This window comes from Carcharhinus amblyrhynchos, chromosome 2 (assembly GCF_965287045.1).
Source record: "Carcharhinus amblyrhynchos chromosome 2, sCarAmb.v2.hapA, whole genome shotgun sequence".
Classification (NCBI taxonomy): domain Eukaryota; kingdom Metazoa; phylum Chordata; class Chondrichthyes; order Carcharhiniformes; family Carcharhinidae; genus Carcharhinus; species Carcharhinus amblyrhynchos.
In genome coordinates, this window is record NC_137325.1 from 31,559,927 (window position 1) to 31,577,254 (window position 17,328).

At 43.5% G+C, this 17,328-nt stretch overlaps 1 protein-coding gene across 1 annotated transcript in view; it reads right to left on the reverse strand.

Moving 5' to 3' along the window:
- Positions 1–17,328, reverse strand: part of kdm1b (lysine demethylase 1B) — a 145,348-nt gene that overhangs the window by 94,909 nt on the left and 33,111 nt on the right. The window contains exon 8 of the mRNA XM_080204011.1: positions 6,313–6,526. Within this exon, the coding sequence (XP_080060137.1) occupies positions 6,313–6,526 (214 nt within the window). The remainder of the gene's footprint in view (positions 1–6,312; positions 6,527–17,328) is intronic.

A 17,328-nucleotide genomic window follows, 5' to 3' on the forward strand; every position in this document is an offset into this window, starting at 1 on the left:
TCATCTTATACGTCTCAATGAGATCTCCCCTCATTCTTCTAAACTCTAACGAGTACAAGCCTAGTTTATTCAGCCTCTCCTCATAGCTCAACCCCCTCAACTCCGGTATCAGCCTAGTAAACCTCCTCTGCACTCCCTCCAAGGCCAAAATATCCTTGCGCAGGTGCGGCGCCCAAAACTGCACACAGTACTCCAGCTGCGGCCTCACCAATGCCCTATACAGCTGCAGCAAGACCTCCCTACTTTTATATTCAATCCCCCTCGCTATGAAGGCCAGCATCCCATTCGCCTTCCTGACCACCTGCTGCACCTGCAGGCTGGGTTTTTGCGACTCATGCACAAGGACCCCGAGGTCCCTCTGCACCGTCGCCTGCTGCAGTTTTTCGCCACGTAAGTAATAGTCCTTCCTACCATTCCCTATAACCTTTCCTCCTGCTACTACTTAAAAACTCATCTCCTCAAATTTATTCTGTGTTCTGGCATCCACTGCACTCCAGCATAGAGAATTCCACAGATTCATGACCGTTCAAGTGAAGTAATTCCTCCTCATTTCTGTTTTAAGCCTGCCACCCTTCAGCCTAAAACTATGGTATCTTATTCTAGAATGTCCAGCAAGGGGAGAAATCCACACTACGCCTACCCTATCAATCCACTGCAGCTTCTTATATACTTCAATTAGAACCCCTCTCATTCTTCTAAACACCAGCAAGTATACATAAGAACATAAGAAATAGGAGCAGGAGTAGGCCATCTAGCCCTTCGAGCCTGCCCCACCATTCAATAAGATCACGGCTGATCTGAAGTGGATCAGTTCCACTTTCCCGCTTTCTCCCCATAACCCTTAATTCCCCTGTCTATCAGAAACCTGTCTATCCGTGACTTAAAAAGTATTCAGCGAGGTAGCCTCCACCACTTCAATAGGCAGAGAATTCCAGAGATTCACCACCCTTTGAGTGAAGAAGTTCCTCAACTCTGATCTAAACTGCACCCCCCCCTTATCTTGAGGCTGTGCCCTTTAGTCCTGTTATCCTTTCTAAGCAGGAAGAATCTCTCTACCTTTACCCTATCTATCCCCTTCATTATCTTATATGTCTCTATAAGATCCCCCCTCAGCCTTCTAAACTCTAACGAGTACAGACCCAGTCTATTCAGTCTCTCTTCATAGGTTAACCCCCTCATCTCCGGTGTCAGCCTAGTGAACCTCCTCTGCACTCCCTCCAAAGGCCAATATATCCTTGCGCAAATGCGGCGACCAAAACTGCACACAGTACTCCAGCTGCAGCCTCACCAGTATCCTGTACAGTTGCAGCAAGACCTCCCTGCTTTTATATTCTATCCCCCTCGCTATAAAGGCCAACATTCCACTCGCCTTCTTGATCACCTGCTGCACCTGCAGACTGGGATTTTGCGATTCGTGCACAAGGATCCCCAGGTCCCTCTGCACCGTAGCATGCTGCAGCTTTTTGCCTTTTAAATAATAATCCCTCCTACTATTATTTCTACCAAAGTGGATAACTTCATACTTGCTAACATTATACTCCATCTGCCAGGTCCTCGCCCACTCGCTCAGCCTATCCAGATCTCTCTGCAGACTTTCCACACCCTCCACGCAATTTGCTTTTCCACTCACCTTCATGTCATCAGCAAATTTCGTCACCCTACGCTCAGCCCCCTCCTCCAGATCATCTTTGTAAATGGTAAGCAGTTGAGGCCCCAGCACCGATCCCTGTGGCACTCCACTGGTCACCAACTGCCAACCAGAATAGCACCCATTGATTCCAACTCTCTGCTTCCTATTAGGCAGCCAATCCTCTATCCACGCTAACACCTTACCCCCAACTCTGTGCACCCTAACCTTCTGCAGCAACCTTTTGTGAGGCACCTTATCGAATGCCTTTTGGAAATCTAAAAACATCCACCGGTTCCCCTCCATAAGACAAGTCCTTCATCCCTGGAATCAATTTAGTGAACCTTCTCTGAATCACATCCAATAAACACACTTGTCTTCTTCCTCAAGCAAGGGGACCAAAAGTGTGTGCAGTACTCAAGATGCAGTCTCATCAATGCCATATAGTCCTATACAGTTGCAACAGCACTTTGCTATTTTTATTCTCTATTCCATGAGTAATAAATGCAAAAATTCCATTTGCCTTCCTGATTACCTGCTGCAGCTGCATAGTAACTTTCTGCGTTTCATGCACAAGGACACCAAAATCCTTCTGCACTGCAAGTTTCTCCACATTTAGATAATAAGTTGCCCTTTTTATTCCTCCGACCCAAATGGATAACCTCAGACTTATTCATGTTAAATTTCATCTGCCTATTACATTTGCAAATTTCTTCATTCCTCTTTGCAATTTGCTCATCTGCAAAGTTAGTTATAGTACATTCTAACCCTATGTCCAAGTCATTAATATAGATCGTAAACCGAACCCTGTGGCACACCCCAAGATACAGCCTGCCAATCAGAAAGCAAGCGATTTATCCCACTCTATGTTTGCTCTTCATTAGCCAATTCTCCACCAAGCTAATCCATCACCCCCATTCCCATGGGATCTTGCCTTTGTGCAACACCTTATTAAATGCCTTCGGGAAGCCCAGATACACAACTACAGGATCGCCATTATCCATTTTGCTTGTTACATCTTCAAATTAATCAAACACATTGTATTCTACCCTTCATAAAATCAGGCTGACACTGATAGATTGCACTGATTTTTCAAATCTTCAGTTACTGCTTCCTTAATAATGGATTCCAACAGTTTCCCATCAGACATTAAATTGGTTCATAGTTTCCTACTTTCTGCCTCCCTCTTTTTTTGAACAGGGGCATTGTAGTAGCTATTTTCCAATCCACTGGAAACTTTCCAGAATCCAGGGAATTTTGGAATATTATAACCACTGCCTCCACTATCTCTGCTGCTACTTCTTTTCAGACCCTAGGCTGTAGGCTAGGGTCTCAAAGGCCTTGGGGACTTGTCTGCCTTTAATGCCAATAGCTTGTTCAGTACTTTTTCCCTAGAAATGGGCATTGTTTTAAGTTTGTCCTTTTCAACATCCTCTGCATTACTTGTTAATATTGGGTGGTTCGAGTGTCCTCTACCATGAAAACTGAGGTAGAATATTGATTCAGTGTCTCTTCCATTTGTGTTCTCTGTTATTTACTTCCATGTCTCATCCTCTGAGGGACCAATGCTAATTTCAGCTACTCTCTTCCTTTTTATACACTTATAGAATCTTTTGCTTTCTGTTTTTACATTTTGGGATGGATTTTTTTCATAATTTACCTTTGCTTTTCTTTATTATTTTAGTAACCTTTTTTGATCTTTAAAGGTTTCCCAAGCCTCCAGCCTGCCACTGACGTTTGGTGTGCTTTCCATTTTTGTCTTTATGTTGTCTTTAACCCCCTTGCTTGGCCGCAGCTGCATTTCCCCATTTTACAATCTATTCTTCCTCTCTAGGATATATTTTAGTTGGCAGGAACAGAAATTTCCTTAAGTATCTGCTACTGTTCATCGACTGTCCTACCTTTCAGTCTTTCTGTCTTTCAGCATAGGCTCAAAGAGCAAGGGGAGGGATACAAAAGGGTCTGCGGCAAGTCCTCACACTGATGTAAATCCCTCAGTTTAACATCAGAGGAGGACTCATTGCCCTCAAACTGAATTTGAAATTTAAGCATGCGATGATCACTCGTCTCTAGAGGATCTTTTACTACAAGATCATTAATTAATCACCAAATCAACCCAATTGACTATTTAACTCAATTTTATTTTAAATGCTACATGCATTCAAATACAAAGCCTTTAAGTTTGTTCTTTATTAATTTTCCCTCCTCTTCCATGATTCCTTGATTTAAAATGACATTAATACACTCTATCCCTTCCTTTCGTTATCTGGAAGTAACGAGCCTCATCATTCATCTATACTCTTACCTTTGTGTTACACTTTGATTTCCTTTAATCACCCCACTATTTAGCTTAAAGCCCTAGTTATTCGATTTGCAAGAGACTAGTTCCAGCATGATTTAAATAGAGTCTGTACCAACAGGATAGTTGGTACAGACTTTTCCCTATATTGGTACCAATGTCGCATGAACTCTAACCCATTTCTCCCACATCGATCTTTGAGCCACGCATTTACCTCATTAATCTTTTGGACCTTAATTAGCTTGTGGTTCAGGTCATTATCTGAGATTATTACCACCATGGTTCTAATTTTTAATTTAGTATCTAGTTGCTATATTCCCTTTGCAGAACCTCTTTCCTCCTCCTACCTACATGTTCAGAACCTACATTGACTACGACAATTCAATTCTCTCCCCCCCGCCCCACCCCTTCCCCTCTTCACTCCAAGTTCCTCTGCAGCCCAAACAAGATATCCTTAACCTTGGCACCAGGTTGGCAACACAGCCTTTGGGTCTCTGGATCCGTGCTATAGTGTCTATCCCCTAATTATGCAATCCCTAAATACGACTACATTTCTTTTTATCCCACCATTTAAATTACTCCCTGTTCCACTGTGCTATGGTCAATTTACTCATCCTCCCTACAATCCCTACTCACATCCACACAGAGCAAGAATCTTTAACCTGTTGGACAAGCATGGGCTGAAGTTCCTGCAGTGCTATCTCTTAGATTCCTCTACCTGCTTCATAGGTAGTCACACCCTCCCTCCCCTGACCAAATTTAAACTAGTTAATTCAAGTGGTGTGACTGCCTCCTGAAACACAATGTCCAGGTTTCTTTTAAGGGTGTAACAAACAGTGGTTAAAGGGGAACCATTAGATACAGTACATTCAGATTGTCAGAAAGCATACAATAAAGGTGTCACACAAAATTAGGGTTTATGGAACTGAGAGCAATATATTATCATGGATAGAAGATTATTAACAGGCATAATATAGTGTGTAGTAAATAGGTTTTTTCAGTTGGCAAGTTGTAAACAGTGGATTACCACAAGGATCAGTGCTTGAGCCTTAGTTATTTTGGTACTATATCAAGTTACTAGGATGCTACCAGGACTTGATGGTTTGAGTTATAAAGGAGAGGCTGGATAGACTGGGACATTTTCTCTGGGGTGCAGGAGGCTTGGGGTGATCTTATAGAGGCCTATAAACTAATGAGGGGCATAGATAATGTAGATCACCAATATCTGTTTCCAAAGATAGGACAGTCTAAAACTAGTCAGCATAGGTTCAAACAGTGAGGGGAGAGATACAAAAGGGTCCACGGCAATTTTTTCCCCACATAAAGGATGATGAGTCTCTGGAACAAGCTGCTACAGGTAGTATTAGAGACGGGTACAATTTGGTCTTTTAAAAAGGCATTTAGACAGTTACATGGAAGATCAGTATAGAGGGATATGGGCCAAATGCAGGCAATTGGGACTAGCTTGGTGGTTTAAAAAAAAAGGGCGGTATGGACAAGTTGGGTTGAAAGGCCTATTTCCATATTGTAAACGTCTGTGACTCCGACCTTTAACTTAGGTGAGGGGCCATGTGTAATATAAGTTTGCTGGGGATACAAAGCACAGTAGGGTGGTAATCCATGATGAGGATGAGAAGAAGTTTGAAAGGAATAATCTGCATAAGTGATTGGGCAGGTTCAGTGCAACAGGGGAAATATAAGAAGAATAGAAAAGTAGGAAGACCAACAAATGATTGTATTCAGAAGGATATAGCTGTTCATGCCCATTCCTATTAACCATCCAGTGTTCCCTGTTGTAATTCTGCAGGTGTAAATATCAGGCATGGCCAGGTTCATTCCTGGATGATCCATGTTGTTAAACAGCCATTCCATATTCAACACAACATTTCAAAATTATTAATAACATGGTACCAGAGGATGCTCTGCAGTCTTGTAATCATTTCAGACTTCCATCTTCAGGAAAGGCTTTTCTAACAAAAGTATCTAGTTACCTTTCATTTATTTATTGTTACTTGCAGTGTAGCTACCTTGTCTAGATCTGACCAATTCACATTATCTTGTTTTCCAAGAGGGGGAAGAGGAAAACTAGTTTGGAAGCATAATTTACAACATCTATAAATATGTGAACCCAACCACCCTGTCTTCCAGCTATGCGATATTGTACAGATACAGGTTGCTAATTTTAACATGCAGGGAAAACTGGTGGCAATATAAATCAGGCTAAATTGTTTCATTTAGATTAGAACCATGTTCTACCTGTACTGAAGATTTTAGTTTTTAAGCACTTGAGTCAGAAACAAATCTTTGAAATGACCCACATGAAGTCATCATAAATGGACTTATGTTATGGCTTGCATTGTTAGCTAGTTGTTTTGTGACATCTTACCAGGTGACTGCACATTGCTTTTGCCGTGTTCCAACGAAGTCATCTTCATACTAGAGAACTCATTGTGGTAACGGTTAGTGTTGCTGCAAGATGGACTCATGCCTACACAGTCTGGGTAGTAAGCACCAAGAAAGGGGGCTGCTGGACTGTCCTTCAGCAGCGGGGGTACAATCAGCATGGAATACCATTTACTATCTCCAACCTCACTCACTCGCTGTAAAAGAAAATTCAACATTGTATGACAAAAGAAAATTCTCGTTTATATACATGGACCACTTATGGCGTCATAAACATCAATTATTTGAAGTTTAGTAGGCAATACTCCCTTGAATTGATTTTAAAAATATTCATTATACATAGCTTATTTTTTGTTTAGTTTTACTAACTGAAAATTTACAACTAAATACGCTCAATTAAATAAATTTTATACAAATCAAGCCATTGCACTGTCAAAGACAGTAATCAAAATGGGCACAAAATCTTGAAATTCACTATGATTTATGCTTGATTCACAATTAAATTATTACTCATGTTATGAGTATTCAGCCACCACTCTAGTACAATATATTTAGAATAAAGATATGATCAACTGGACTATTTAACAAAGGAGCAAAACAACTTGAAAAATTTGAAATCTAAAGCATGTACTCAGATTTCCAAGAACTGTTAAGTGGACAACGGACCTCTAGAGTATAGTACTGAACCACATATAATTAGAAGATCAGTTATTCAGTCCCTGGTCTGTGCTGAATTAGGGGATATTTATTGAAAGAGCAGTTATAAACACAAATATTCAGCACCTTCTAGTGGGAAAAGAAAATATTTGACAGGGCTCGAGCTCTGATTGGATGCAATAAGCTGATAAATGTGCATTGATTCGCATCAAATTCAACTCAAACGAGCTTTGTAGTCAATTAGTCTGCCACTGCTCAACGCAATAATGGTCACTTGGGAAAGCTAGAACAAAGAATAAAGAAAAGTACAGCACAGGAACAGGCCCTTCAGCCCTCCAAGCCTGTGCCAATCATAGAATCATACTACCCCAATCATGCAGGAGACAACAATTTGGCCCATTGAAACTGCACTGACAGCAATCCTACCCAGGCCCTATCCCTATAACCCCATGCATTTATCCTGTTAGTCTCCCTGACACTAAGGGGTAATTTCATATGGTCAATCCACCTAACCCGCACATCTTTGGAGTGTGGGAGGAAACCAGAGTACCCAGAGGAAACCCACAAAGACACACGGAGAATATGCAAACTCCATACAATGACCTAAGGCCAGACTTGAAACCGGGTCCCTGACGCTGCGAGGCAGCAGTGCTGATCACTGTGCCGCCATGCCACCCATCATGGTGCCCTAAACAAACTGCGGAAAAAGCCTTCTGACATGACTTGGTCTGTATCCCTCTATCCCCTCCCTATTCATGTACCCATCCAGATGCATCTTAAATGTTGCTCATGTGCCTCCTTCCACCACCTCCTCTGGAAGCAGGTTCCAGGCATCCATCACCCTCTGCGCAAAAAAAACTTCCCCTGCACATCTATGCTCTCACCTTGAACCTGTGCCCCCTTATAATTGACATGTCTACGTCTCTCATAATTTTGTACACCCCTGTCAGATCTCCACTCAGCTTCCATCTTTCCAGTGAAAGCAATCCTAGTTTATTCAACCTCCCCTCATAGCCAACATCCTCGAGACCGGGCAACATCCTGGTGAACCTTCTTCGCACCCTCTCCAAAGATTTCATATCCTTCTGGTAGTGTCGTGACCAGAAATGCATGCAATACTCAAAACGTGGCCAAACCAAAGTTTTATATAGCTGCAACATGATTTACCAACTCTCGTACTCAATGCCCCAGCTGATGAAGGTAAGCATGCCATATGCTTTTTTAATCAGCTTGGCCATCTGTGTTGCCACTTTTAAGGAACTGCAGACCTGCGTGCCCAAATCCCATTGTATATTAATGTTCTTAATGTTTTGCAATTTACTGTATAATTCACACCTAAATTTGATCCTCCAAAATGCATCACCTTGCATTTATCCAGATTAAACGCCATCGGCCATTTCTGTGCCCATGTCTCCGATCTATATATATCCTGTTGTATCTTTTGGCAATCCCTGGCACTATCAGCAACTCCAACAACCTTCGTGTCATCCGCAAACTTACTAATCAGACCCCATATATTTTCCTCCAGGTCATTTATATACATTACAAACAGAGATCCCAGCACTGATGCTTGCGGAACACCACAAGCCATAGATCTCCATTCTGAAACACCCCTTCCACTGCTACTCTGTCTTCTATAACCAAGCTAGTTCTGTATCCATCTAGTCAGCCCACCCTGAATCCCATGTGATTTTAGTTTTTGTGCCAGTCTGCCATGTGGGACTTTGTCAAACACCTCACTAAAGACCATATAAACATCCATAGCCCTTCTCATCAAATATCTTTGTCACCTCTTCAAAGAAACTCAAGAGGTAGTTGCTGCAAAGAACAGAAAGAACTTCACAAAGATGAAAAAGGTGTTGTTTTTTAAATAGAGCATTTAATCTGAATTCAGAAATGAGTTTAGTGCAGGATTCAGTTAGGCAACTATATTTTATTGTATAGTAAACTTTCCCAAAATTGTTAACTGAAAAAAAAAATCAATGGATTACTGAACTAAACCTTTGCAAGTATCCACCAAGTATATTGTCAAAACGTTTCCCAAATTAGATCCATCAAACATTCTTGATTAATGCTCTAATGGCTGGACACACTGAATATCATACATGTGATGACATTATGAAGCTTTCTTCTCCTAACTACCAATATTTTTTACAGTGTATAATTTAATTCACATCTACATTGACATTTAGTTTCAGAAATTCAATCTGGCCTGCTCTTATAGATAGTGCTTCATACAATTTCAAATTTTTTAAAAAGCAAAATTGTGCAGTTGTTGAAAACCTGAAATAAAAGCAAATGCAAGATCAACCTGACACAAATATTTCTCTCTCCACAGGTGCTGCCCAATCTGCTAAATATTTGCAGTATTTTCTGTTCCTTTTGCCTCCATTTTAAAGTTTAGAAAGGTAAAATTGTTTCCATGTTCACTAGGTTAATATTAACTTTTGCCCATTTGTCACAGGATTAAAAATCTATTCAGTTAAACAGATCTGCAATACGCTTTCATTCTTCATTTAACCAGACATTGCCTCTACACCTTTGTATGTCTGGAAAAAAGAAAGCACGTGAGCAGGGTGCACGATAAAGTGAGTCGTGGGTCTATATAGGGTAAGAGGTTATCATCAAGAACACCTGATAACGATGTGACTAGGATGCTATTTACATGACGAAAACAGATCTGGTGGGAAGCAGAAGTGCCTTGTTGAGTACTGAAATGTATCGCCTGCAACTAAGCAAGAATGATGTTCTATGAATAACAGCCAATGTAAGCATTCTTAAGGTAACAGGCAAATCTTAAAGAAACCTGTCCTGCATCCCAAACCCAAGACAAAATATGTAGCCAAATAATGTGCCACTACTACTACACAAGAACGGTGTCTTAGGACAAATGCCAAGAGGTAGCTGACGATGACAGCAGGCAGAGCATGAAGAACCTCGAAATCTAGCACTGTTGCCTCACAGTGGACCCAGGTTCAATTCTGGTGCAGAACTCAGTAGGCTGAATGGCCTCCTTCTGTACTGTAGGGAATGTATAATTCTATGATCTCCAAAACATTTGATAATTAAACAAACAAATTTTAAGAGGCATCTGCAAAAAATAAAATGCAAATTCATGGACTCATTTATAAAAGACCCGTGGCAATTTCAAGTCATGGACGACTGCAACTATGGGATCCTCAGACAGCAGTTCACAAATACTCAAGAGTAATTGGAATCCAAGACAACATCTTGTCAGATATTTTGCAAAGGAAGATTCAAGTCTCATTTAGTAGTACAAATAGCCTGATAGACTGAGCTGTGGAGGAAAATCAAAGTAGTTGTCAGTGATGTCTCAATTGTATCAAACTGCTGCAAAGTCAATAAAAAGGAATCAAACTAGACAAATCCTGTTGATGTTGCTAAGTCCTCCATACTAATATCTAGAGGCTTGTGCCAAAATTGGGAGAGCTGTCTCATAGACTGGTCAACCAACAGACTGACACAGCCATACATACAGAATCATACTGTACAATTTTCCTGACACCATCATCATCATTCTTGCTCCTCTCCCACTGGTAAGAGGGACCTAGCAGAGATGGCAAGACAATGGCATACATTCAGGAGGGGTTGCCCTGGGGAGTCCTCAAGATTGTCAGTGGACCACATAAAGTCTTATGGCATCAGCACAAACATAGGCAATGAAACCTCCTGCTGATTACTACATACCACCCCCATTCAACTGATGAATCAGTACTCCTCTACACTGAGCATCACTTGAGGTAGCACTGAGCGTGGCTTCTCTGGATGGGACCATTTCAATGCCCATCACCAAGAATGGCTCGATAGAACCACCACAGACCAAGTTGGCTGAGTCCTAAAGGACATAGCTCCAGTCGTGATCTGCAGAAGGTGGTGAGGACCCAAGAGGAGAGAACATATTGGACCTCATCCTTATCAATTTGTCTGCTGAAGGTGGATTTGTCCTTGACATTATCAGTAGGGCTGACCACCACACAACTCTTCTGGATACGGAGTCCTGTCATCACACTGAGGAAACCCTCCACCCTGCTGAGTGGTATACCGCTATGTTAAACAAGGTCAATTTATAACAGAGCTAGCAACTCCAAACTGGGCATCCACAAGACACTGTGGGCCATCAGCAGCAGCAGAATTGTACTCAAATGCAATCTGCAAGCTTATGGCCCAGCATATCCCCCCCGCCACACCATTACAATCAGGGGAGCGCATGCTAACAGCAACACTATACAGATCTGAAAATTAGGTGTCAACATGGTAGAGTTACAACACAGGACTATTTGCATTTCAAACAGCATAAACAGAGTGATAAACAATGCTAAGAAATTTCACAACCAACAGACCAGATCCAAGTTCTGCAGTCCTGCTACATCGAGTTGTCAGTGGTGACAGACAATTAAATAACTCACTGGAGAATGAGGTTCCACAAATATCACCATCATCAGTGACGAGGGAGCCCAACACATCAGTGTAAAAGATAAGGCTGAAGCATTCACAACAATCTTCAGCCAGGAGTGCCAAGTAGATGATCCATCTTGGCCTCTCTCCATCACAGATCTAGTCTTCAGCCAATTTGATGCACTCCATGTTACATCAAGGAACTGCTGAAAACTATGGACCCTGATAATATTCTGGCAATAGTCCAGAAGGCTTGCGCTCCAGAACTTGCCACATCCCTCGCTTTTCCAGCCCATTTACAACACTGGCATCTACTTAGCAATATGGAAAACTGCCCAGATATATCATGCAAAGCAGGATAAATCAAACCCAGCCAAGTACCACCCAAGCAATCTACTCCCAATAACCAGTAAAGTGATGGAAGGGATCACCAACGATGCTACAAAACACCACTTGCTTAGCAATAACCTGCCCACTGATGCCTAGTTTGGGTTCCACCAGCCTCAAAGCTCCTAACCTCAATTACAGCCTTGAATTCCAGAGGTGAGGTACAAGTGACTGCCCTTGATATCAAAGCAGCATTTGACTGAGTGCAGCATTAAGGAGCCCTAGGCAAACTATTGGAGTCAATGGGTATTGTGGAAAAACTTTCCACAAGTTGGAAACAAACCTGTTGGTTGTGGTGGTGGAAGTCAACCATCTTAGTTTTAGGATATTACGGCAGTTTCTCAGATTATCGTCCTACATACAACCATCTTTAGCTGCTTCATCAGTGAACTTCCTTCCATCAAAATCAGGAAGTGGGGATGTTGGCTGACGATTGCATAATGTTCAGCACCACTGATGACTCCTTAAATACTGAAATGCAGCAATACCTGGACAACATCCAGGCTTGGGCTGACAAGTGGTAAATAACATTTGTGCAACACCATCTCCAACAAGACAGAATCTAACATTTGCTCTTTGACATTTAACATAGAACACTACTGCACAAACAAGCCCTTCGGCCCACAAGTTGCGCTGATCGTATCCCTACCTACCAGGTCTATCTATAACCCTCAATCCCGTTAAATCCCATGTACTCATCCAGAAGTCTCTTCAAAGACCCCAGCGAGTTCACCTCCACCACCACCGATGGCAGCCAATTCCACTCACTCACCACCCTCTGAGTGAAAAACTTACCCCAGACATCTCCTCTGTACCTACTCCCCAGCACCTTAAACCTGTGTCCTCTCGTAGTGACAGTTTAAGCGCAGCCCTGGGAAATAGCCTCTGAGAATCCACCCTATCTATACCTCTCAACATCTTATAAATCTCTATCAGGTCACCTCTCATCCTTCGTCTCTCCAGGGAGAAAAGACCTAGTTCCCTCGACCTATCCTCATAAGGCATGCCATCCAATCCGGGCAACATCCTTGTTAAATCTCCTCTGCACCCTTTCAATAGCCTCCACATCCTTCCTGTAGTGAGGTGACCAGAACTGCACACAGTACTCCAAGTGGGGTCTGACAAGGGTCTTATAAAGTTGCAGCATTATCTCCCGACTCCTAAACTCAATCCCTCAAGTAATGAAGGCCAGTACACCATACGCCTTCTTGGCCACATCCTCCACCTGCGAGGCCGATTTAAAAGTCCTATGGACCCTGATCCCAAGGTCCTTCATCCTCTACACTGCTAAGAGTCATACCCTTGATATTGTACTCCTTCATCCCATTGGACCTGCCAAAATGGACCACTACACATTTATCCACTTTGAAGTCCATCTGCCACTTCTCTGCCCAGTCTGGCATCCTATCTATGTCTCACTGCAACTTCTGACATCCCTCCAGACTATCCACAACACCTCCAACCTTCGTGCTGTCAGCAAACTTACCAACCCATCCCTCCACTTCCTCATCCAGGTCATTTATGAAAATGACAAACAGCAAGGGTCCTAGAACAGATCCCTGGGGCACTCCACTGGTGACCAACCTCCATGCAGAAAAAGACCCATCCACAACCACTCTGCCTTCTGCAGGCAAGCCAGTTCTGGGTCTACAAGGCAACAACCCCTTGGATCCCATGCCCTCTCACTTTTTCAAGAAGTCTTGCATGGAGGACCTTATCAAACACCTTGCTGAAGTCCATATAAACCACATCCACCACTCTTCCTTCGTCAATGTTTTAGTCACATTACAAACGCTGTTCCCCAATTACAAACCCTGTTCATCACAGTCCAACCCCTTATTATAGCTACTCACCACTATAATCCCGAATTATAGTCCAACACACCCTCGTTACATTCCCTCTCCATTAGAATCCATACATTCCCTCAGTAAAGTCCCTCTCCATTACAGACCAACATCTCCCTTACTAAAGTCTCTCCATTCGCCTCACTATAGGAAAGACGTAGAAGCTATTGAAAGGGTACAGAGGAGATTTACAAGGATGTTGCCTGGACTGGGAGGCATGCCTTATGAAGTTAGGTTGAGGGAGCTGGGTCTCTTTTCCCTGGAGAGATGAAGGTTGAGAGGCGACCTGATTAGAGGTTTATAAAATGTTGAGAGGAATGGATAGGGTGGATTCTCAGAGGCTATTTCCCCGGGTTGAAATGGTCGCTACGAGAGGACACAGATTTAAGGTGCGGGGAGGAAAGTACAGAAGTGATGTTAGGGGTAAGTTTTTCACTCAGAGGGTGGTGAGTGAGTGGAATCGGCTGCCGTCAGTGGTGGTGGAGGCGAACTCGCTGGGGTCTTTTAAAAGACTTCTGGATGAGTATATGGGGTTTTATGGGATTGGGGGTTATAGATAGGTGTTGATGTGATCGGCGCAACTCGTGGGCCGAAGGGCCTGTTTGTGCTGTAGTGTTCTATGTTCTATTACAACCCATTTGCAATACCTCACTATAATATCTTACCGCCATCTGCATTACATCTTAAATTAAAATATTGCAGCCCCACCCCATTACAGTCCATTGCACCCATGTCTGGGTGTTGGCCCCAGTTTAAAGCTCACTGGGTCTTTGGTGACCTCCCTCATATCCGCCATCCTCGGCCTCCTTCCTTTTCTTCCGGCACTGATGTGGGAACCTGTGGCATTATTATTGCTGAAGCCCCCATTATCAATATCCTACGGTTTACCATTGACTGAAACTCAACTGGCCAGCCATATTAAATACTGTGGCTACAAAAGGAGGTCAGAAATCAGGAACTTTGCGGAGGGGAATTCATCTCTTGACTTCCCAAAACCTGTCCACCATCTCCAGGGCACAAGTCAGGAGTGTAATGGAATATTCTGCATTCGCCTGGATAAGTGCAGCTCCAACAACAGTTGAGGAGCTTAACAACATCCAGAAAAAAGCAGCCCGCTTGATTGGTGCCCCTTCCACATACATTCACACCCTCCAGCACAACAACGACAGCATTATGTACCATGTACAAGATGCACAGGAATGGACCACAGCATCTTAAAAACACACGATCATTACCATTGGAAGGATAATGGCAGCAAACACATGAAAACATTACTAACTGGAAGTTCCAAACCAAATCACTCACCACCCTGACTTGAAAATCTATCACTGTTCTTTCACTATTGCTGGGTCAAAATGCTGGAACACTCATGGAACATGATACTAATGTTTTTCTCTTTTAATTCACAGGTTTTAAGTCAGTCTGCCTTGTTGTCCAACGAGGGGCATACATGCGATGGGTCATACTAGGGCTGCTCTTCGATGTTCGAGAATAGCCTAGTACTTCATGTCGTTAGTGTGCGCTTAAACTGGACCAGATGCTGGGCAACATGACAGCTCAGTGACTATCACTGTTTGCTGTGCAGACACATGGATTTGGGCCAGTGTCTGTGGGAGTTTGCGCATTCTCCCCATGCTTGTGTCGGTTTTCTCTGGGTGCTCCGGTTTCCTCCCACACCCCAAAGATGTGCTATTAGGCTGATTGTAGGTAATAAATTGTCCCTAAATTACTTTTCCTCAATGTGGAATGCCATAAGCATAGATAAGGGTCATGGGTGGAGGGGGACTCAATGTTAAAATCGCAGTGCAGGCTCGTTGGGCCGAAGGGCCTGTTTCCCGGGCTGTTTTTGTTCTTTGTTTGTACTCTCCCTAACGGTATTGCAGATGTACCGACACTATGGGAACTGCCATGGTTCAAACAAAAGGAAACTCACCACCACCTTCTTAAGGGGAATTAGGGGGGACAATAAATGATATCCAAACCAGCCATATCTACATCCTATAAGTGAATTTTTAACAAGTCGAATTGTGAAAAAAAGTAAAACCATTCAATATGTTGGACAAAAGAGAGAACATGCAGTGAAGAAAAAGCTTGGGTAATCAAAAAAAGCACACAGCCATCATCTCGAGACAGCGTGTGTGGAGCGAAAATTCTGTGCAAGCAGAAAGAATACACCTTCCCCCAACACCCGAATCCATTACCCTGGTCCCTCACCCTGCCACCATCCCTCCTCCACTACAGCCCCCCCCCCAAAATACGTACTCCTCAGCCCCATTCTCCATCACATTAAACCCTATTACACCCCCATTGCCACAATCCCTCCACATGCATTGCCCTAAACCCTCGACCCTGCCCCACCCCCATCACCCTAATCCCTGCTCCCCATCTTCCAATACCCTCCTTCCCCTCCACAGTGCCCTAATCCCTCCATGCATTGTCCTAATCCCTCCTTCCCCCCACTCCCCTCCTCCAGGGCCTTAATCCCTCCCTCCAAACACCACACCCTTCCCCCATGACTTAATCCCTCCCCATCATCCAAATTCCCAACTGCTCCCCTATCACCCTAATCCCCTCACCTCCCCACATTGGAGGATGGGGTGGGGAGCAATTTCCAATCACTCCCTGATCATCCCCTTGCCTTAATCCACACCTCCCTCCACAACTGCGCTGCCTCCCCCAGTCACTCCCCTGCAACACCCCAATCCCCCCCCCACCCCCTGCCACAATGCCCTAGTCCCCCCCCATCCACAATGTCCTAATCCCTCCACCCCTCCCACTGCGCTCACATTCATTTTCTCAATGCAAAGGAAATTGCAATCACAAATTGAGCGACAGCTTTGCAGAATACCCAAGTACAGAGCATGAGCCAAGCATCCTATAACTTGTCGTTTCAATTTATCTGCTCACCTCCCACTTTTCAGTCTTTGGCCTCCCACACTGTTCTAAAGATATTCAACATAAACTCAAGAAGTTGTACCTTCTCTTTAAAGGGCACACTTTATTGCCTTTCAGACCCAACAATGAGGTTATAATCTCTGCCTCATTTTATTTTTGGCTTTTGAATGACAGCTTTTGAAAAAGGTTATAAGAACATAAGAACATAAGAAATAGGAGCAGGAGTAGGCCATCTAGCCCTTCGAGCCTGCCCCGCCATTCAATAAGATCATGGCTGATCTGTCGTGGCTCAGTTCCACTTTCCCGCCCTCTCCCCATAACCCTTAATCCCCTCTCTTATCAAGAACCCATCAACCCGCTTCTTAAAAATATTTAGCAAGGCAGCCTCCACCACTTCAACGGGCAGAGAATTCCAGAGATTCACCACCCTTTGAGTGAAGAAGTTCCTCCTCAACTCCGTTCTAAACCGCCTCCCCTTTATCTTGAGGCTGTGCCCCCTAGTCCTACTGTCTTTTTTGAGCAGGAAGAGTCTCTCCACCTCTATCCTATCCATCCCATTCATCATCTTATACGTCTCAATGAGATCTCCCCTCATTCTTCTAAACTCTAACGAGTACAAGCCTAGTTTATTCAGCCTCTCCTCATAGCTCAATCCCCTCAACTCCGGTATCAGCCTAGTAAACCTCCTCTGCACTCCCTCCAGGGCCAAAATATCCTTGCGCAGGTGCGGCGCCCAAAACTGCACACAGTACTCCAGCTGCGGCCTCACCAATGCCCTATACAGCTGCAGCAAGACCTCC